At 44.0% G+C, this 22,563-nt stretch overlaps 1 protein-coding gene across 1 annotated transcript in view; it reads left to right on the top strand.

Annotated features, from left to right (window-relative positions):
- The first annotated feature begins 1,390 nt into the window (after window positions 1–1,390).
- The window catches only part of LOC124605496 (breast cancer anti-estrogen resistance protein 1), a 549,172-nt gene continuing 527,999 nt past the window's right edge, over window positions 1,391–22,563 (top strand). Inside the window, exon 1 of the mRNA XM_047137222.1 lies at window positions 1,391–1,579. Coding sequence (XP_046993178.1) covers window positions 1,541–1,579 — 39 coding nt within the window. The 5' untranslated portion in view covers window positions 1,391–1,540. The remainder of the gene's footprint in view (window positions 1,580–22,563) is intronic.

Raw genomic sequence — 22,563 nt, 5'->3', positions numbered from 1 at the left:
TCGGGAAATGAATCCTATTTTCAAGTGCATTTCTCTTTATGTACTATGTCATTGTTTCGTAAGGTCTTCATGTGTGAGGTTGTTCACTTTTCTGTGAACTTTCTGCAATATATAAAAAAATTACAATTTTTTCTTAATTATCTATCTGTATATACAGTTAGTGGCGACATTTGGAACAACTTGTACTTGCAGTTTTTTTATGGCGCAATTGTGCAGAGAGACACACATATAAAATACCACACACAATATTCTGTGCACTGCATCCATGGAATATAACTAACTTACATAAACAAACAGTCACAAAGATGTTTTCAGACGTAGTCAACAATGTTATAAGCCTTCGACAGAGTATGATATACTTTTGTACAGAGGGTATTCCTCAGAATCTGGATCATAATTTGCTTTGGTTTGTTTACAGTGGTGGTTATTTCTAAGTCTTACTATTTTTATTTAAGTGTAATGTCAAAGTTTGTGAAGAAATTCACGGATTTACCTTAAAGTCTTTCATTTACTATTTTATCTTCATATTTTCTGTAATGTGTTTACATCTCCAGTTCTTCAAACAAAAAATGGTTCAAATGGCTCTGAGCAATATGGAACTTAACTTCTGAGGTCATCAATCCCCTAGAACTTAGAACTACTTAAACCTAACTAACCTAAGGACATCACACACATCCATGCCCGAGGCAGGATTCGAACCTGCGACCGTATCAGGCCCCGCGGTTCCGGACTGCGGCGCCTAGCAAACTGCAAAAAGTGCTCGATTCTGGTAACAGCTAGCATGACTTCGGCGATACAAATCCATAATTGTCATCAGAGTTGTCATAATGATCGCTATATATGCTGTTACAGATTAATGGCTCTGTTTTCGCTCGCTGTTCCATCATTTCTCGTCGCTCTTCTTCTACACTCGTCCTTTCCCGATTATGTACGCACGCTAATAGCCGCGTCATCGAGTGGACTAAACAAGCAACGAAAAGGCTTCCTATCTGAGGCATCCGTAATGGTCACTCTTCTACTGGTGTTATCGCCTGTGTTCCTTACAGCATTATCTGCTCTGTTATTCTTCCCGTGTGACAGAATTATATTCTTTCTTGACGCCTTTTGTTATCTCAAACATTCCTTTCTGTCTACATTTAACCCGCGAAAGAACCTGAGAGCTGGTGCGGAAGGAGCTGTACGATCCTTAAGCGGCGTCCTGCAGGAAGGACATTTATACGGTTCAAATTGATCTAAAGTGGCGTAACCCCTATAAAAACGGTCGGGGCGCGACCGATGTTTCCCGCCGGACTGTACACGCGCGGCGGATGTTTCCCGCTCGGATAGTATCGACGCGGCCGGGGCGGCGCTGTCTGCGGCGGCGCGCCGAGCCCTGCTGTCAGTGTGTGCGGCGTCGGCGCGCGGCGTGGTTGTGTAGTGTCTGCCAGTCCACACGGTTGTCCGCGAAGCGTGTGTGCGTGAGTGGGATGGTGGCGTGCTGAACTGAGCAGGGCGGCCCAGCTCCTCTGACCGGACAGCGGCTGCTGCGCTACAGCTAGACATGATGCCGCAGCCCGAGGCGGCGGTGCTCGCCACGCAGGTACGCAGCCGGAGGCCCGCGGATCGACGCCGCAGCTGCGCTATCGATTATCGCCATGCGCCGCGCGCTCCCTGTGCCGACAATGTGCAGTGTCGCGCAGGCAAAGACCGACTCCCGGAAGTCAAGGAGATGGGCCGCATGCGCTACCCGCGCATCCTAGCTAGCGGATATTCTCCCAAAGGAGAAGGAACTCATACGACATCAGTAGTAGTAGTAGTAGTAGTAGTAGCAGCAGCTTCGTTCATTCTTGTATTACTTTTACAAGGATACCAGACACGTCATGGCATTACACTTTAAGAACAAGTACAATACTTCTTGTATACAGGTGTCTGCCTCCATAGGTGCAGTCAGCGCGTCTGACTGCCATGTTTAGGATCCGGGTTCTATTCCCGGTACCGACAGGGCGTTTTCCTCGGTGGGAGGACTGAATCAGGGTGCACTCCGCGTCGTAATGCCAACTGAGGAGTTAACGCGAATGAGAAGCAGCGCCTCCAAGGCTTGGAAAGTTGACAACGGCCGGGAGCCTGCATCCAAATGACGCTGCAAGGGAGGTGACAGCCGGCCGGTGTGGCCGTGCGGTTCTAGGCGCTTCAGTCTGGAACCGCGTGACCGCTACGGCCGCAGGTTCGAATCCTGCCTCGGGCATGGATGTGTGTGATGTCCTTAGGTTAGTTAGGTTTAAGTAGTTCCAAGTTATAGGGGACTGATGACCACAGATGTTAAGTCCCATAGTGCTCAGAGCCATTTGAGCGATGAGGTGACAACGGCGGCCACTGGTCGTCGCTTTGCCCTGTGGGCCTGATCGCCAAGTGGTTCTAGAATGCTGTTTATCGTAAAATCCTTTTCTATTTGTGTGATCCAGTTTTCGGTTTATTTCTTTTTACAAAAGTAGACCTACTGGGATGTTTGTACCATTCACCGCTACTACTACTACTGTTGTCAGTTTTACTAGGATATTGGACGTATCGTGCCATTACAGACTAACAATATAAGACATACTTAACGTACGCGGGTATTTACACACCTGCAGGTCTAATGGTTCAAATGGCTCTGAGCACCACGGGACTTAACATACGAGGTTATCAGTCCCCTAGAACTTAGAACTACTTAAACCTAACTAACCTAATGACACACACATCCATGCCCGAGGCAGGATTCGAACCTACGACCGTAGCAGTTGGTTCCGGACTGAAGCGCCTAGAACCGCTCGGCCATCGCGGCCGGCTATGACAGGTCTAATTTGGCAAGAATGGTGACCTTACAGTGGGAACCACCACGGCGTTTGCTTGAAGTTATTTAGAGAATATGCGTAGATAGTCGCATAAAAACTCACGGATTAAGCTGGCTAAGTCGCATAAAAACTCATACAGCACGTGAAGAATGTCTTTGCTAGTCACACAGTATACATGAGACGTTTAGGAATTAGTTCAATTCTCAGAAATCCAATTGCAAAGGTAGCACAAGGACAAGAGCATTACCAGTAGTGCACGTAACATGAGATGACGGACTAAAGAGTCCATGGGATACCTTAAATCGGGATAGCCTGAGGGAGATCAGAATCACCATACTACCGAATATAACGCCAGTCTGTTAGCTTCGTTTAATGTGTATTACCGATTTGTGCATATGTTCTCGCGAAGGGGTTAATTCAAGATGTGCTACTGCTACACATTTCATTTATTTCTCAACACCAGTCACTGGACACAAAGCACATAATGTCAGCTGATACAAAGACCACGACAGTGATCTTTTATTTTCATTTTGGTTGCACGACTTCCCACTTGTTTGCCTGAAAAACTGATTCAATGTCCTTCCATAATGACCTCAAAATGTGGATAATCTATGTAATGTAGAACTTTTTTGTAAGATTTTAAAGAAAAAAATATTGTTATTACATATTTTTCTAAACTCTCTACCGTGTTTCTCTAACTTTTTCTTCACTGTATATATTACTTAACAATTTAGTTACATACTGGCTTTCGAAATAAATGTTAGTGCTCTTTAATCTGCTTAAGAAATTTATTCTATAATTTTAATTCCTGGTGGAAGATATCGAGCATTATATTGCTACACGAGCAAAATACTCTGCCTCACATGATTAACTGTGTGACAGACAGTGATATTTGTTGTTTATGTGTTAAGATCCTTCCATTCATTGGTGAGCGTGGGAAGAAATTATTCGCTCTCTACAAGAGTGAATAGTAGCAGACGCAAAACATCCGAAGCTTCCACAGCTGTAATGTTCCAATTTGGTTTATGTTGATACATCAAACTTTGTTCCTCGAGTGTGCTTGCCTGCTTGATGTTTCCGTATTTCCTTTGCACTGTCACAGGAATCAAGATTAACGTGAAACCATTCGCATGATTTTTGTTGTATTCGTTGGATACCCTCTGTTAACCTAGCTTATCATTGAATTATGGTTTTAATTCGCTGTGACTTTTCCCGATCCACACAGCCATTCCCCTATTTCTAACTACAGCGTCGTACACAGCATGCTCGTTCAGCGCCGACGCGTGACTTCGCGTGTCGCCGCTTAATAATATCGCTGTGGAAAGATCCCACTAATCACTGCCGCTGTCATCGCCGGCCGTTCGGTTACGAGTTATTCCCTTCCGACCCACTTTCACCAGTTCTTTCCATGGCTGCTGCTTCTGCTGACAGAGCGTTGGTGACTTGGCCATGCAACAACGCTTCGCGTCCGATGTTTTCAGACCACGGCGAGCCCGACTCTCATTGTGTTTCTCCATTGTAACTGGTCTATTTGCTCTGCACGCTTCTGCAGACACTGACCATGCCACGTTACTCTAGTAACGGATAATGGCATTCGTCAAAGAACTGTGCTAGAGTTCGCTCATAAAATTACGACAGGACTTACAATACATATTATGACAAAGACCTACGCGTAGCACCCTGTAAGCATTCCCCACTTCATCGCTTTTATATTTGTCTGGTACTTCCTGTTGTCTGCCTGGTTAGAAAAATTAGGCATCGGACATCAATAAGTAGCCAGATTTAAATGGTGACTGACTCCCAAGATATATGGGTAAGTAATTAAAATTCTAACCGTGAGCCTAGTCCGCACGTCCTATCTATTCCTCCACACTGTTCTATGATCCTGTCCCTTCGAAAATACTTTTATTAGTAATGAAGAGGTTGTAATATGTGAACTCGTTTGTACGACATACGTAATTGTATTCCACTTTAAATTCGTGTACCACGTCCCTGCTGGTCCTGATTGCACTCACTCTTCAATTGTCACTCATTTATCACGAGCCTGTACCAGTTGACCATTCACGCTTCATTACTGTACGATCGCCCTTTCATTGCGTAACAATTCCCTTGGTACATAATTCTAATCTGAGCTTCAAAATCTCACGTTGCTCACACACATACACGTTCTACTTGCTCTTTAACTCTGATGCGACTGTCAGTATAACCCTTCCACAAAACTTATTCACGTTTTTAGGCACATTGCGCGGAACACGAGCTCCCTGAACCCACCCTGCAGGCTTGCTCAGGTTTGACTGACTCACGCCTTTGCGCCAAAAGATCTCCGGGGCGTTCTAGAACGATGGGGCATCCCCGTCAGCGATGCCGCTGCGCTGTAACGATGGAGCGTAAGGGTAGATTCGATCCTTCAAGTAAAGAATCAATATCTGTACTCTTACAATCTCAAGCACAGCCACAGTTATGGTTGTGACATATACGTTAGTAGCTTGATTACCTGGCGTCGTCTAGGCACATTTCAACTACTTCTACAATGTTTTGTGATGACTCCACTTCGTATGCATTTCCAAGAGGCACAACAGACTCTTTCCCAGCAATTCGACAAAAGTGGATTTAATGATCGTTATAACTGTTATTAATCAGCTTTTTGATCCTGGAAACTACGAATACAACTCTGATGTCGATAGTCTCCTGTTACTTCTACAGGTTACACCCTTACCATCACCATATTCGCTCCTAACGTACTATGTATGCTTTTCTCCCCACAGTATTTTTTTCTAGCTATTAAGTCATATACAATACGTATCAAGTTTTGTTGGATACGTGTGATAAACAGCAGTACATACGTTCACTTACAGTCCCCTTCTCGCTCTTCGAGTGCTCGGGGAGTCTTATACCCACAATTTTTTCCCCTTTATGAAGTCATAGAAGCACAGAGGTTTAGTTGAAATTGCTCCACAAATGTCAGTGTTCCTATCCCCCACACCTCCATATCCTTTAGATGTCTAATTCATGCAATTTCTTTTTCCTCCGAAATATTAAGTCATCTTTGTTCCATGTTTTTGCAGAAATTTCTCAAGGCGTTCCTGAGTTACGCTCACTTTATCATGTTACTCCTACAGTATTATTTTACAAATAGCAGTTCATGTGTGAACCAGTTTTGGTTGAGATTGCTCGAGGAGTTTCAGAGTTGGGCGTTGGCATAGATTATTGGAGGCAATGTGGCTGTGCGTTCTCCTCCAACGTTATCTAGTCGTTTCTTAGGGAGGTCAACGGTTTCGCGTGGAGTGGAAGGCACGGTGTTATTTGGCACTTACACACAGTACTGTCAGACGAGAAAGTTAAGTTCCAGGAATAAAATTCTGCGACTGACAAAAGTTTGGTTGAAATTGCTCCACATATGCTAGTGTTCCCACCCCCATTTCCACCCCCACCCCTAGATGTTTTTTGGATATCTAATTCATGCCTTTTTTTTCCTTCGATATAGTAAGTCATTTTTGTTCCATGTTTTTGCAGAAACTCTTCCAGTGCAGCTGGAAAGTAGCATAGGGAGGAAATGTGTAACATCATATTATATTTACGCTAGTCTGGACAGCTATGAGACGAAAGAAATGCGGAGAATGAAACAGTAACTGGAAAATAGCCTATTCTTCTTTAAAAAAACTGCAAGAGGCTCCCAGAGACGGTTCATTCTACTCGACGAGTGGATCGCCATCAATAGCATCTTTGGCGTTAACTCATGATATGAAAATTTTAAGATCCAGTACATTCAGAAAATGTTTGTCAAGCCTGCCGATCAGGGACTGAGTACGTCATTTTTATCAACTTTGTGGTCAGAGTCTGATGACAGAAACGTGTTGTACCCCCAGAATTCCATCAGACTATCTGCTACCAACGACATTTATTGAGTTTAGGTTTGTTGTCGGCTCAAAAAAGATACAACTGTGTGAGAAAAAAAATTTTGGGATCTTTTAAGGTTACATCCGTACAAAATGTGATTGAGAAGGTTCTCACGTTTCAGCAACAAATGTCCTTCAATAAGACAACTGCGAACTAGTTATTTACATATGCATCTGTTATGTTCGTGCTGCTACTCCACTAAGATGTGCAACGTATCAACTCATTAAATAAACCTCGACAATTGAGGTCATTCGTATTTCTAGTGTTACATCTACGAGCACTACTGACGCTTTTATACTGTGACATGTTGCTAGCGAAAAACTGTTGTTAATAGTTGTCTGCAGGAGGACGTAGGTCATATACCATATGTCATCTTTGTTGCACATTTTGTGCAGTGAATACTTTGTGTAAATGGGTCTATCATAGACGATTAATGAATGGAAGTGACCAAAGTAAACCAACTTTATGATATTTTATCGCCGAAATCAGCTTTAACAGGCGCAGCGAAAGTAACAGATTTGAACACGCCATAGGATTAATGTTGTACATCGTTTTCAAGTTATCATCAATGCAAACATTCAGAAGGTTTTAAAACTGTTTCGTACATGCCTGTATTGCTTTTCACAGGTGCTCTAATGTATGAAAGTTATTGTTTTCTAAGTTAAGTTTTTGTCTGTTTAAAAATAGTTCATTCAGTAATTTTACTGGAAATATCGTCATTGTTCCTGTTGGTGCATTTTTGGCGCTGTTCTTTACGACATTACAGCAGAGAGAACTTCTTATCACTTCGTCAAGCTGAGGGCTATTTTTATTGACCAATTAGAGTAGTTGTGGATCTAATATTGAGCTCTGCGGAACGCATGTGGTGAGTTGTACTCAGTCGGAAGATTATTTGTGATCAATAACAGTTGGAGCTGACTGCCGTGCACACAGCTTTCTGTTGGTAAAATAAGAACTAAATTAGTAATTAGGGCTAACTGCACACTCAATAGACTGAAATTCCGTTCTCTAGAAGAGAATATAGGCCTAACTGCACATTCAATAGACTGAAATTCCGTTCTCTAGAGGAGAAGATTGCAGTTTGCCGAGTCATTAGCATTAGATAGATCACAAGGAATTCTCATTCGTAGTACTCCCTACCTTCTCCATTATTTCAACACTCACAGTCAATTAGTGTACGATTACTGTGATGTAGTCGCTGACGGTATGATGAACTTTAAGACGAATAAAATCGCAAACAGCGGAGCTACAGCGAACAAAAGAGGCCGAGATGCAAATGCTAGTTCCCGCCGAGGAAAGCGAAACTCGTTTCCTCGCGGTTCCTTTCTCCACGGTGCTGTTATGTAGGTTGCCGTGTCTGCTCACAGCGCGTTCTTTTGCCAGTTAGCTTTCCAGTAATGCTTTTTCCATGCGCTTTCTGAGTAGATGGACTTTTTTTCTTCCCTGCGGTATTCACAACTCCGGAACAAACTGATCTCGTGACCTCTGAGCAGCATCGACCGCCGCCTTGGCAGCAAACGACAGGCCGTCCAATACGCCGAGTAATCTCAGATCCTTGTCAGGGGCCGAACACGCCGAAGCAGTCCCTTCGCGTGTTCGGCATTTTGCCATCTTCTTGATTCCCTTCTGTGTTTTACATTCACTGTTTTGTTAGAGGACGATGACAATAATTGAGTACAAAAAATGGAAAATGGTGTAAGTGCCAAAAATTTTTTAAATTACTTTTATAGTGAAAAGGGTTGTATAAGCCAAGCGTAATGAAACGAGAAAGTTTGCAAGTGTCAGAAAAATTCCTACTAGTTTCAAGAGCAGCTCGAAGATAGCACCACTGTGCAAGCGCCAGCGGGGCTGAGATGGGAAGGGATGTAAGCGCCACCGCCATGATGTATGTGCCTCAGTTACTCAGTTGCTTTAGTTGGTGACAGTACGTTGACACGGCAGTGATTTCGGTCGTTTCATGTGTGTGTTTTAGAGTGTTCTTCGGTTGTGTGTTTAGTGTACCAACCAGAAAGAGGAAAGCCTGTTAGGAAGAAGGTGACTGTTCGTAAGAGACGTGAAGCAAGAGAAAAGGGCCAGCCGTACCTTAACAGTTGTGGGAAAGAGATACCTGCAAAACAACCACCAGCAAAGCAGGGAAGCTGCTCCTGTAAGTGCAAGTGTAAAAACATAAGCAGTGAACAGAAACAGCTATTGTCTTTGGAGTTTTATAAAGTTGATGAAGAAAGCCAAGGAACATATCTATTGAATCAGATTCAAATGTTAACCGTTGGGCGCAGAAGTCATGGGACGTACGAAAGTGCAGCAGAGAGTAGGCGGACTTGTGCTTTTGCTTATGGCATACCCGATGGAACAGGGAAAAATGTACAAGTGTGCAAAATTCAGAGAAATTTTATTTCATACCTTTTTTATATATTAGCCTGGCATTTAAAGAGTAAAATTATATGTAAAGTTATTCAACGTTCCGAAAACTACAATGGACTTACCATCTTTTTTTAAACATAAACCTTTGACTTACATCCTTTTCGCAAACTTGGTAAGGCACTCACAGCGTTTTCCAGAAAACGAAAGGATGGCACTTACTTCTTTTTCCACATAACTTTTGTTCCCTTTATATATGTTGTTGTTGTTGTTGTGGTCTTCAGTCCTCAGATTGGTTTGATGCAGCTCTCCATGCTAATCTATCCTGTGCAAGCTCCTTCATCTCCCAGTACCTACTACAACCTACATCCTTCTGAATCTGCTTAGTGTATTCATCTCTTGGTCTCCCTCTACTTCCGGCCGGCCGGAGTGGCCGAGCGGTTAAAGGCGCTACAGTCTGGAACCGCACGACCGCTACGGTCGCAGGTTCGAATCCTGCCTCGGGCATGGATATGTGTGATGTCCTTAGGTTAGTTAGGTTTAAGTAGTTCTAAGTTCTAGGGGACTTATGACCACAGCAGTTGAGTCCCATAGTGCTCAGAGCCATTTGAACCATTTTTTTCTCCCTCTACGATTTTTACCCTCCACGCTGCCCTCCAGTCCTAAATTTGTGATCCCTTGATGCCTCAGGACATGTCCTACCAATTGATCCCTTCTTCTAGTCAAGTTGTGCTACAAACTTCTCTTCTCCCCAATCCTATTCAATACCTCCTCATTAGTTACATGATCTACCCACCTAATCTTCAACATTCTTCTGTAGCACCATACTTCGAAAGCTTCTATTCTATTCTTGTCCAAACTATTTATTGTCCATGTTTCACTTCCATACATGGCTACACTCCATACAAATACTTTCAGAAACGACTTCCTGACACTTAAACACTCGATGTTAACAAATTTCTCTTCTTCAGAAACGCTTTCCTTCCCATTGCCGGTCTACATTTTATATCCTCTCTACTTCGACCATCATCGGTTATTTTGCTCCCCTAATAGCAAAACTCCTTTACTACTTTAAGTGTCTCATTTCCTAATCTAATTCACTCAGCATCACCCGACTTAATTCGACTACATTCCGTTATCCTCGTTTTGCTTTTGTTGATGTTAATCTTATACCCTCTTCCAAGTCCTTTGCTGTCTCTGACAGAATTACAATGTCATCGGCGAACCTCAAAGTTTTTATTTCTTCTCCATGGATTTTAATACCTACTCCGAACTTTTCTTTTGTTTCCTTTATTGCCTGCTCAATATACAGATTGAATAACATCGGGGATAGGCTACAACCCTGTCTCACTCCCTTCCCAACCACTGCTTCCCTTTCATACCCCTCGACTCTTATAACTGGCATCTGGTTTCTGTACAAATTGTAAATAGCCTTTCGCTCCCTGTATTTTACCCCTGCCACCTTTAGAATTTGAAAGAGAGTATTCCATTCAACATTGTCAAAAGCTTTCTCTAAGTCTACAAATGCTACAAACGTAGGTTTGCCTTTCCTTAATCTTTCTTCTAAGATAAGTCGTAAGGTCAGTATTGCCACACGTGTTCCAACATTTCTACGGAATCCAAACTGATCTTCCCCGAGGTCGGCTTCTACCAGTTTTTCCATTCGTCTGTAAAGAATTCGCGTTAGTATTTTGCACCTGTGACTTATTAAACTGATAGTTCGGTAATTTTCACATCTGTCAACACCTGCTTTCTTTGGGATTGGAATTATTATATTCTTCTTGAAGTCTGAGAGTATTTCGCCTGTCTCGTACGTCTTGCTCACCAGATGGTAGAGTTTTGTCAGGACTGGCTCTCCCAAGGTCGCCAGTAGTTCTAATGGAATGTTGTCTACTGCCGGAGCCTTGTTTCGACTCAGGTCTTTCAGTACTCTGTCAAACTCTTCACGCAGTATCGTATCTCCCATTTCATCTTCATCTACATCCTCTTCCATTTCCATAATATTGTCCTCAAGTACATCGCCCTTGTATAGACCCTCTATATACTCCTTCCACCTTTCTGCTTTCCCTTCTTTGCTTAGAACTGGGTTTCCATCTGAGCTCTTGATATTCATACAAGTGGTTCTCTTTTCTCCAAAGGTCTCTTTAATTTTCCTGTACGCTGTATCTATCTTACCCGTAGTGAGATAAGCCTCTACATCCTTACATTTGTCCTCTAGCCATGCCTGCTTAGCCATTTTGCACTTCGTGTCGATCTCATTTTTGAGACGTTTGTATTCCTTTTGGCCTGCTTCATTTACTGCATTTTTATATTTTCTCCTTTCATCAATTAAATTCAATATTTCTTCTGTTACCCAAGGATTTCTACTAGCCCTCGTCTTTTTACCTACTAGATCCTCTGCTGCCCTCACTACTTCATCCCTCAGAGCTACCCATTCGTCTTCTACCGTATTTCTTTCCCCCATTCCTGTCAATTGTTCCCTTATGCTGTCCCTGAAACTCTGTACAACCTCTGGTTTAGTCAGTTTATCTAGGTCCCATCTCCTTAAATTCCCACCTATTTGCAATTTCTTCAGTTTTAATCTACAGTTCATAACCAATAGATTGTGGTCAGAGTCCACATCTGCCCCTGGAAATGTCCTACAATTTAAAACCTGGTTCCTAAATCTCTGTCTTACCATTATATAATCTATCTGATACCTTTTAGTATCTCCAGGATTCTTCCATGTATACAACCTTCTTTTATGATTCTTGAACCAAGTGTTAGCTATGATTACGTTATGCTCTGTGCAAAATTCTACCAGACAGCTTCCTCTTTCATTTCTTAGCCCCAATCCATATTCACCTACTACATTTCCTTCTCTCCCTTTTCCTAGTACCGAATTCCAGTCACCCATCACTATTAAATTTTCGTCACCCTTCACTATCTGAATAATTTCTTCTATCTCATCATACATTTCTTCAATTTCTTCGTCATCTGCAGAACTAGTTGGCATATAAACTCGTACTACTGTAGTAGGCATGGGTTTCGTGTCTATCTTGGCTACTATAATACGTTCACTATGCTGTTTGTAGTAGCTTACCCGCACGCCTATTTTTTATTCATTATTAAACCTACTCCTGCATTACTCCTATTTGATTTTGTATTTATAACCCTGTATTCACCTGACCAGAAGTCTTGTTCCTCCTGCCACCGAACTTCACTAACTGCCACTATGTCTAAGTTTTAACCTATCCATTTCCCTTTTTAAATTTTCTAACCTACCTGCCCGATTAAGGGATCTGACATTCCACGCTCCGATCCGTAGAATGCCAGTTTTCTTTCTCCTGATAACGACGTCCTCTTGAGTAGCCGCGCCCGGAGATCTGAATGGGGGACTGTTTTACCTCCGGAATATTTTACCCAAGAGGACGCCATCATCATTAACCATACAGTAAAGCTGCATGCCCTCGGGAAAAATTACGGCTGTAGTTTCCCCTTGCTTTCAGCCGTTCGCAGTACCACAACAGCAAGGCCCTTTTGGTTAGTGTTACAAGGCCAGATCAGTCAATCATCCAGACTGTGCCCCTGTAACTACTGAAAAGGCTGCTGCCCCTCTTCATATTCATAAAAAAAACTGTTTACATGTTTTGTAGAGGTATTTTGATATACCAGTACACATATTTTTTCATAAAATTAATATAATCATCCAATATTTAAGACACATTTATTTGAATATTGAAAATTTTAGTTTGTGGCACTTACATCCTATTCCATTTTTGTACACAACTGTGTTTCCACTCAAGGAAGTAGTATTCCCTGAAGTTATCCTAACAATCTGCATGCATATAGCGCAGATGTGAAAAATACGCTATCTGATTAAAAGTTCCAGGACACCCCTCTGTGATGCGGAGTTGACCACTAGATGTCACGCGAGGCGTACCTGCCAAAATGAAAGTAGGTGGGGAGTATTACTTTGTCAGTGGAGGATCATTGACAGCACAGTGGGTCTGTCAGGAGATCTCGGTGACTTCGAACATAGTGGCGTGAGTAACAAAACCATCAGACTGATGACCAAAGATGTTAAGTCCCATAGTGCTCAGAGCCATTTTTTGAACCATCAGGGACACTTCCAAAGATGCCCAAATCGACTGCTGGTGATGTGACTGTGAAGTAGGAGCAAGGATTAGCCCGATCTAAATCAAGACCAGGCATATTACATACACTGACGGACATGGGCCGTCGAGAGTAACGAATGATTGTTGTAAAAAATCGTGAGAAATCGCAGGAGGGAATCACTTGTGGGCTTCAAAGGGCTGGCAACAGTCCAGCTGTAAGGAAGTGTAGAGAATTTAGTAGAATAGGGTCCAGTGGTGAAGCAGCTCTTAATAAGGCACACATTTCTGTAGTCAGTGCTGAGCGACGACTGAGGTGTTGTAAAGAGCGAAGCCCCTGGACAGTGGGAGACTGGAAACGAATGATTTATTTGGAGTGATGAGTCACACTATACACTGTGGCAATCTGATGGAAGGGTTTGGATTTGGCGAATGCCTGGAAAATGTTGCCTGTCTTCATGTGTAACGCCAAAGGAGGAGGCAGTGTTACGGCAAAGGGGTGTTTTTCGTTGTTAGTGTGTGGTCTGTTATCGTGCTTACAAAAATGCTAAATGCGAATTGGTATGAACACATTCTTCAGCATTGTTTCTTACGTACGGTAGAGGAACAGTTTGCAGACTATGAGTGTACAGTGGCCAGTGAGAACATTGCGACCATCCACCTACTGTCGATATAAACCCATCGAGGCGGTAGCAGCGTCACCTGGCCATGAATGACTGCTAGTCAGACACAGGCAGGGTACATGCAGTATCAGTCAGCGTGCTGTCCGTTTGTAGAATAGGAAAGGCGCGTCGTCTTTCTGAGTTTGGCCGAGGGCAGATCGTGATGGCCCGGAGGCTCGGCACGAGCATTCCGGAAACTACACGACTTGTCCGGTGTTCGAGGAGTGATGAAGGGCGAAACCAAGGTGGACACACGTGCAGACGTCGTGGGTTTGGGCGGCCACTCCTCATTATAGACGTCGGACGACGTAGGCTGGACAGACTGGTAAGATAAGACAGGCAGCGATCTGTGCAGGAACTTACATCAGACTTTGATGCTGGCCAGAGCACAAGTATGTCTGAACACACGGTGCAGTGAACACTCCTAACGGTGGGCCTCCGCAGCCAATGACACGTGCACGTACCAATGTCAACACTTCGACATCGGCAGCTACGACTAAATTGGGTACATGACCTTCTGCACTGGAGCTGGCTCAATGGCAGAGCGTTGCATGATCTGATGAATCCCGGTACCCTCTTCATCATGGCGATGGGAGGACGCGAATACGCCATCTTCCAGGGGATAGCTCCTTGACACCTGTGCTATGGGAAGGGGACAAGTGTGCGGCGGCTCCATTATGCTCTGGGGAACATTCACGAGGGCATCCGTGGGTCCAGTGGAGCGAATGCAAAGCACCATGACGGCCAATGAGTATTGCACAGTGCTTGCAGACCACGTACAACCCTTCATGACCATCAGGTTTCCTGACAGCATTGGCATTTTTCAGTAATATAATGCGCCGTGTCACAAGGTCAAGAGCGTGATGGAGTGTTTCGATGAACACAGTGGGGAATTCCAGTGGATGTGCTGGCCTCCAACTGAACCCGATCGAACACATCTAGAATGTCACTGAACGTGGCGTCAGATCTCATCTCACCCCTCACTGGAATTCGCGGGAATTCGGTGCCTTATGTGTACAGATGTGACGCTAACTCCCTCCAGCGACCTACCAAGGCCTCGTTGCTTCCATGCCACGACGCTTGGCGGCTGTTATCTTTGCCAAATGTGGACATACTGGCTGTTAATCAGGTGGTTATAATAATTTGGCTGATCAGTGTACAAGCATGACAATCCACCATGTCGTAAAGCACCATTTGTTAGGTAGTGCTTGTAGACAATAACGCTGGTGAAATGGACTGGCCTGCTCAGAGTCGCAACTTGAATTCAATGGAACACCTTTGGGTTGAATTAGGAAGTCGACTTCGCTCCTTACGCAAGCGTCCATCACTACACTCTCCATTTTCGGCTCTTGAGAAAGAATGAGCTGCCATTGGTCCACAGACATTCGGGCTCCTCACTAAAAGTATCTCCAGCAGAGCTCAAGGCGTCGTGTAGGCTAAGAGTGGAGGACACACGCCATATTAATTTCTACTTATAGTTGTCCGGATGCTGTTGATCAGGTGGTGTATCTGGAGACTCTAATGGCTACCGTCATTACCAACTTCTATACATTCATTGCTGGATAACGAAGTTCTCCAGACTTCTCTGTGTTCTTGAGCCGTACGCGTCCATCCTGGCCTTGCATGTTTCCTAATGTCACCTGCCCACCTACTGTTCGGTGCTCACCTCGGTCGTTTTTTATTTGTTGAAATGCAGCAAAGAACTTCCTTGGTCCTTGTATCTCCATTACACTGGCTATATGATTCGCCCATCTCAATTTTTAATTTTATTACAGTCATAACAGTGTCGTCCACTCCAGTCTCTTCTCCGGCCCATTTCCTTGTTCTCATGTCTGTCCTAGCAATTCTTCCTTCAGCCCTTCTTCAGACTCAGATACACCTGACTCCAATCGCATTGCGTCACACGCATTGGTCACGCTTCTGCAACGCCTGCACATTATAGACTGGTTGGGCATACCCAGTAGCATTTCATGTCCCTATAGCCAGAAATTCAACGGATTCTGGTCCGGTGAACGGATAGGCCATTCTAGCGGACCTCCTCGATTGGTCTATTGCCCATGAAACGTTGCGGTGAGGTGCTGTCTCACGATTCGTAGAAATTGTGGTGGTACCCAATCATGCATAAACCACAGTTGTCTTTCTACACGGATAACGTTCGTCAGTAGCACCGTTAACTCATCGCGCTGAAATCGCTGATACACAGTACCTGCTAATCTGTTTGGTAAAATGTGCAGCCCTATGAGTCTGTCACTGACAATTACAGCCCATACATTAATACTGAAGCGATCCTGTACCCTCACCTCCATGATTGCTCAATGATTTGCATCCGCATTACTGATTTACTATGACATCTCTTGTGAATCCTGCGTCACCTGTAAATAAAATGCAGGCTGTGCACTTCGGATCTTCATATCTCAACAGGTATTAGTTTCTGGGAATATCGTTATAGGGACTTCTCTTACAGTTTCGACCAGTAATACTACCTGTACGGGTATGTGACACCCTGCATACATCTCTGCATTGCTCGCTAGGCAGTCCTCACTTTTTAATTTTTTTCATTAAAAATGTGCGTCTGACTGATATAAATGAAAACTGCTAATAAACATTGGTTATAGTACTTCCATTTCAGCAACTTGGCTTTGAAGACTATTTAAACTACCTCAAAGGCACTTCTGGCTGTTTTTAGTGGTATGTTGTACATCTTTTCCTCTGCATTCAGCCATCTTCACTTGCCCTGAACAGCAGTACTTACAATCGATGGCTGTACATACAAGTAAACAGTTTCACTTCACTACGGATAGTGGCTGCTACTCCGAAAGATTTACCAGCGGCAATGTCATCCGGTCGTGAAAGCCTTCATACTTTCGAATGTCTCGCTTCTCGGTACTCACTGAGCTCATATACTCGTGCAAGACTCTTGATATGCACTGTGCACTGTGATGAATTAAAGAAAACTATTGAATATTTCGGCTCTTTTCAGAGCGTTATAGACGGAACAGAAAGTTGTCAGCGCATTATAGACGGAACGCAAAACTGTTTTGGACGAGTATTTTTTTGGAAATTTGTGGTAAGATCTTATGGGACCAAACTGCTGAGGTCATCGGTCCCTAAGCTTACACACTACTTAATCTAACTTAAACTAACTTACTCTAAGGACAACACACACACCCATGCCCGAGGGAGGACTCGAACCTCCGACGGGGGGACGAGTATGGGAGGCAGGGTGGGGGGGGGGGGGAGGAAGCGGTGGAAATCAGCCGTGGCCTTATTAAAGGAACCTAATCAACATTCGCCTCGTTTCAACTATGGAAACGACGTAGTACCTGAACCTCATTGGCTGGACAGGGATTTTAGCCCTGATCCTTCCCATAGAGAACCAGTATCTTAACTAGTGCACCTCCTCAGCCAGTAGTTTATTACGAGGGACACACACAAAGTTAAATAATTTTTTCATAATGCTGGGCCACAGTCATAATATATTTTTTTTAAAGTCGGTACCACCATTAGACTGTTGGTTATTTACACTGTTACATTTACACTTACACAATCATGATTTCGTCTTCAAAGTGCCATTATCAAGTGTTTTAAGTGGTATAAATTGTATTTTAATACGACAGTATGCCATCTTAGGCACTTTATAACATTTAAAACACTTGATAATGGCACTTTGAAGCCGAAATCATGATTGTGAAAGTGTAAAAGTTATACTGTAATTAAACAATAGTCTAATGGTGATACTGACTTTAAAGAAACACACAAAGTTCTGAGTGTGCTGCGGTCCATTGAAGAAAGAAATGCAATAGTTAGCCCCGTGCCGCAAGTCTCAACGGTGTGCTTGTGTGACTTGCTGCTGAAGAGAGTCCGTTACTTTCTTCATACGTATTCACTTCTGTGGTAACGAAACCGCTGAAGTCCTTACTTCAATTTCGTGACGGTAGCACAGTACACGTCTGTCACCTCGAATGGTAATGTCCACAAACTCCATCACTGCTGGAGTCACAGCTGTGTGCGGCCGGCCGGTAGATCGCAGAGACCGGACAGGTTTGCGCGAACTTGTTGCCTCGCCCAACGATTCATAGTGCTTTTATTCACTGCCAGGTCTCCGCCGACATTCTGCAAGGGCCTGTGAATATCTGCGATGCTATGGTTTCCCTAAAAAATTTTTTAAAAAAATCTCAGTGACAACTTTCTGCTTGGAACGCATATCCGTTACAGACGCCATTTTGAAGGATACGTATCGCACGCCACCTATCGGAACTTCATGAAACTATAGGGGCTGAAGCGGGAATGTTCCACGATGTCCCACAACAAATTCCAAATTTTTTCGATAGAAACTGGTCGAGAAAAAAAAATGTTGCATTACTTATTGAACGCCTCTCATGTGAAACGTTTCCGAACAACCTTCCCAATGAGATTTATCAGTACATAGGTGTAGACTTGCACGGTGTACGTTTCGCAATTCATACTACAGGTTTCTAGAGGTTGGAGAGTTCTTATAAGCAAATCATCTCCGGAAATGGTGTAAAATGAAGTAAATTAAATTTTAAAATCTGTCCACTTCCAACTCTATTGCTTCACGGTACGCACGCAAACTAAGAAGAGCACGCCGTTGTCGATCCCTTGATGTAATGTTCCCTTGTTTACAGTCACTGCTTCAGCGTGCTTCCCATTTGTCAGCCGGCCAATGTGGCCGAGTGGTTCTAGGCGCTTCGGTCTGGAAACGCGCGACCGCTACGGTCGCAGGTTCGAATCCTGCCACGGGCATGGATGTGTGTGATGTCCTTAGGTTAGTTAGGTTTAAGTAGTTCTAAGTTCTAGGGGACTGATGACCTCAGATGTTAAGTCCCATAGTGCTCAGAGCCATTCGAACCCACTTGTCAGTCCTTCGCTAAGCAGTAACAGGACGACTGAGACAGTACGGGATGACGGAATACTTGCTCGAAGAATAAAATGGTAGAGCTGCACCACAGATGTGCCGAGAACATTTTCCGGATCGCCGAAGTCCACGAAATATCATTTTCGTCCGACTACAACCACGGCTGCGAGAAACTGGTACGTCCACAACTACGGGCGTTGACTGTGGTGCTCCACGGACGCGCCGCACTCTCGACTTTGAAGAGGGCGTCCATCGTCACGTCATGTCACGTCACTTAGAAGAGGAGCTGACGACGAGCACTCTAAACATTGGCCATGCCATGGGCGTGCCCCACGCGAGCGTCTGTCGAGTTCTGCGGCACCAGAATCTCCACCCTTACCACCGACAGAACGTGCGTTCATTGACTGCGGCAGATTTTCGGCTACGTGTCAATTTCTGTACATGGTTTCTACAATATTGTGTCGACTTGTCCAAACTTTTCACGCCACGTTCATTTCACGGATGAAATTTTCATCAGGGAGTCTGTTTTGACCTGTCGAAACAACCACATTTGGGATAACGGAATTCTTCATACCGCACATTCACTTAGATTTCAGCAGCGGTTCAGAGTCAGTGTACAGGCTGGTATCTTTGGCGGTCATCTTATGGGGCAGAATGTTCTTCTGTACCTCCGGACGGGTCCCCTGATGCTTGACATTCGTGCAAGGATAAAAAAAGGATGATCACGCTTTAACGTTTCGTTGACAACGAGATCGTTAGAGACGGATTCATGCAAGAATCAGTGGTGGAGTTACTGGCTGATTAGCCAATGTCACTTCGTCAGAAAATGTTGTTCCAACACGATGGCGCACCCGCGTAATTTGCTCGTGGCGTACACGAACATCTTATTCGAACGTAGAGGCCTACAACGAAAAGTGGGTGGGTTGAGGAGGACCAACTACTGCACCATCACGGTCGCTAGGTTTAATATTTTCGATTTTTTCTTATGGGTCCATATGAAGTCTGGACGCTGATGACCTCACCACTTAGAGCCCTAAAAGACCAACCACATCACAGTGCATATCAAGAGTCTTGCACGAGTATATGAGCTCAGTGAGTACCGTGAAGCGGGACATTCGAAAGTATGAAGGCTTTCACGACCGGATGACATTGCCGCTGGTAAATCTTTCGGAGTATAAGGTCGTTGTACAAGAAACTCTTCTGTTCCTAATGTTTCGTCCAGAACTGCGCTGGACATCTTAAGAGGCGTTGCTCGTCCGTTGAGTCTTACCGACTCATGACTTAACGGAGGAGCAATGCCTCTGAAGATGTCGAACGCAGTTGTGTAAGAAACGTTAGGAACAGAAGAGTTTCATAGACCACGACATTGTACCCCGAAACGTTTACCGGCAATGATTTGAAAGTCATTAGATCTTCAAAATTATTTTAGATCCAAACGGTACATTTCCGATCACGGGTTCCTCATCAGACTTAACCCACTAAGTACCTTCTACAACCTCGAAGCATGTAAAAGAAACTGTGAAACACACTGTAAATTGTGTCCTCGGAGTTTTTCGCGGTAGCATGCTTCAATAAAATTTCTGTTTACAAGCCGCGTCACTTCGAATAAAATACTCGAGCTTTCGACAGCTGTCAGGAGTTAAGATAACTGTATGCCGGGGCTAGCTCGGTGTTCTACTTGTATAGATGCAATGGTAGCTTCTGGAACCTTCCAGAGGGGGTCGGAGTGACGCGTGTGCGGTAGCTAAGATCGGTTGCTCCTAGCAGCTCCGTTTAGCCGCTCGACTGAGTGACATCAAAGGGCGCACATGAAAGCGGTCGTGAGCCCTTTAGCACAATGGATCAATATTATTTCTGACCACGACCATGTAGGGCCTAAATTTCAGCATTTGAAGAGCATGTTCAGAGAAAATGGTTCCAGGAAGGGAGAAATTGCAAAAGCTTCGAAATGCCACCGACGAAAGACGCCTCTGCATTCCTTCCATATTTTGGAGCAGCTATTAGCAATACAGGACGCGTACTGAAGGGATATATGGACTGGTACCAGTGTTCCGGCCCGCCTAAAAGATAAGAGATATGCTACATCTCTTTAAAGACAACGTATGTCTTCGAATTCCTGGCGTGTATGCTCACCCCTGTGAATATGGTAGCATTTACATAGATCAAAATATTAGCACTGTTGCTGAGAGTTGTGTAGAGAATTCACGGCGTATTAAACAAGGGGACTTGAGAAGTCGTCCGTCACTGAACGTTGCCTAGAAAACGGGCATAAAATACAATTTGTAAAGACGAGAGTATGGCTCAAACACCATCATTTTGGGATTCATAAAAGAATCTGTCGAAATTAGAATAATCAGCAACAGTTTTAACAGAGACCAGGGTAAGCGCTTAGTAAGGCATGGGGGGCGGGCTTTAGACACTGATTGAAAGCAAAGACGTGGGCTTGACGCTTCTCGGGACGCGGGAGCGGAAGTTCCAAAGGCGCCGGCCGCTCGCGCCACCTGTCACTCGGTCCAGCAACGGGCCGGAGCTGCTAGGAGCTGCTCATGTTGCATTCATTTCACGCATGCGTCAGTCCGGTCCTCTCAGGAAGGTTCCAGACGCTGCCATTGCATTTGTATAAGCAGAACACCGTTCCATCCCCGGCAGTCAGTGGTTTTAACTCCTGATGAAAATGGGGGACTCGAGTATTTTATTCGAAATGACGCGGGTTGTAAACCGAGAAGGTTTTGTTGAACCCTGTAAACTAATATTAAAATTTTGTGACTAATTTCCTAAGCGGAATATCGTTTAGAAAACGCTTCCTACAGCTTTATTTAATGTGTTTAGCATACTAAATAAACGTTCCAAAACATTCCAGATCCCTTACTTTCTTTTCTTGCCTGTGCATCTCACTCGTATAGTACTGTTGTAACGAACACTAAAATCCATGGCGGAATATTTCTGTAGGACTGCGCCGTTCGCGCTGTTTATGAGCCGCGACTGCCTTATCCTTGACACAGACACCGTCTTACAAAACAGCGGGACCCGGGGTGCAGCATCTGGGCGCTGCTGTAACGGCGCGGCGCGGCGTGGCGTGTCTTGCCCTATGTCGACACCGGATTTCTGTCGGGCCTCTACGCGTTGTTGCAAGCCACGTACACTGGTTTACACGGAGCAGCCTTGACACAAACATATAAGCCCTGATGGTGACGTTTGATTCCAAAACTTTGTCCCCTAGTGTGTGTGTGTGTGTGTGTGTGTGTGTGTGTGGACTCTAGCGTCTAACTGCACGTGGTCTAGAAAATAGTGTTGTGGCTGTTCTCTTATTTAAATGGCCTGAAAGACTGGATTTAACTCTTGGATGCAATAACAGGAGTCCTTCAGACCCGGAACTCAGTTTCTCAATAAACTGTCTTAAATTATTTTATTTTAGTTGCTGTCAATTGTAATCCTTGGAAATACTACTCACATTCTTCGTGAAAACATATTTTGCTGCAAGTAAAATTAATTATTTTATTTCGTAACTTTTTTACTCATACGCGTGTAATGTATGACAGGGGTCTTTTAGATCCCTTAGCAGACAATCTGTTTTTCCAGTAGTTTATTTGTCGTTGATCTAAACAGTGTTTTAAAGTAGTAAGTTATTAATAATAATTATCAGTTCTGCACAACTATACTTTTTGTTGAGAGTTCTGAAGTACTGTAAAAGCTACAACCGAGTATGCTTTTGAAGGTTTCTTAATGCAACGATGCTGTCAGATCAGCATAAGTTCAGTTTCACAAACAGAATAATTATGTGAGACACATTTTCACTAACTTACAACTTCGAACCATAATTCCTGTGAAAGACAAACGAACGTCATCAAAAGTGACCACAATTGAAC

Source organism: Schistocerca americana, chromosome 3 (assembly GCF_021461395.2).
Source record: "Schistocerca americana isolate TAMUIC-IGC-003095 chromosome 3, iqSchAmer2.1, whole genome shotgun sequence".
Taxonomy (NCBI): Eukaryota; Metazoa; Arthropoda; class Insecta; order Orthoptera; family Acrididae; genus Schistocerca; species Schistocerca americana.
The sequence above is the reverse complement of the archived record's forward strand: the minus strand, read 5'-3'. Positions and strand labels throughout refer to the sequence as shown.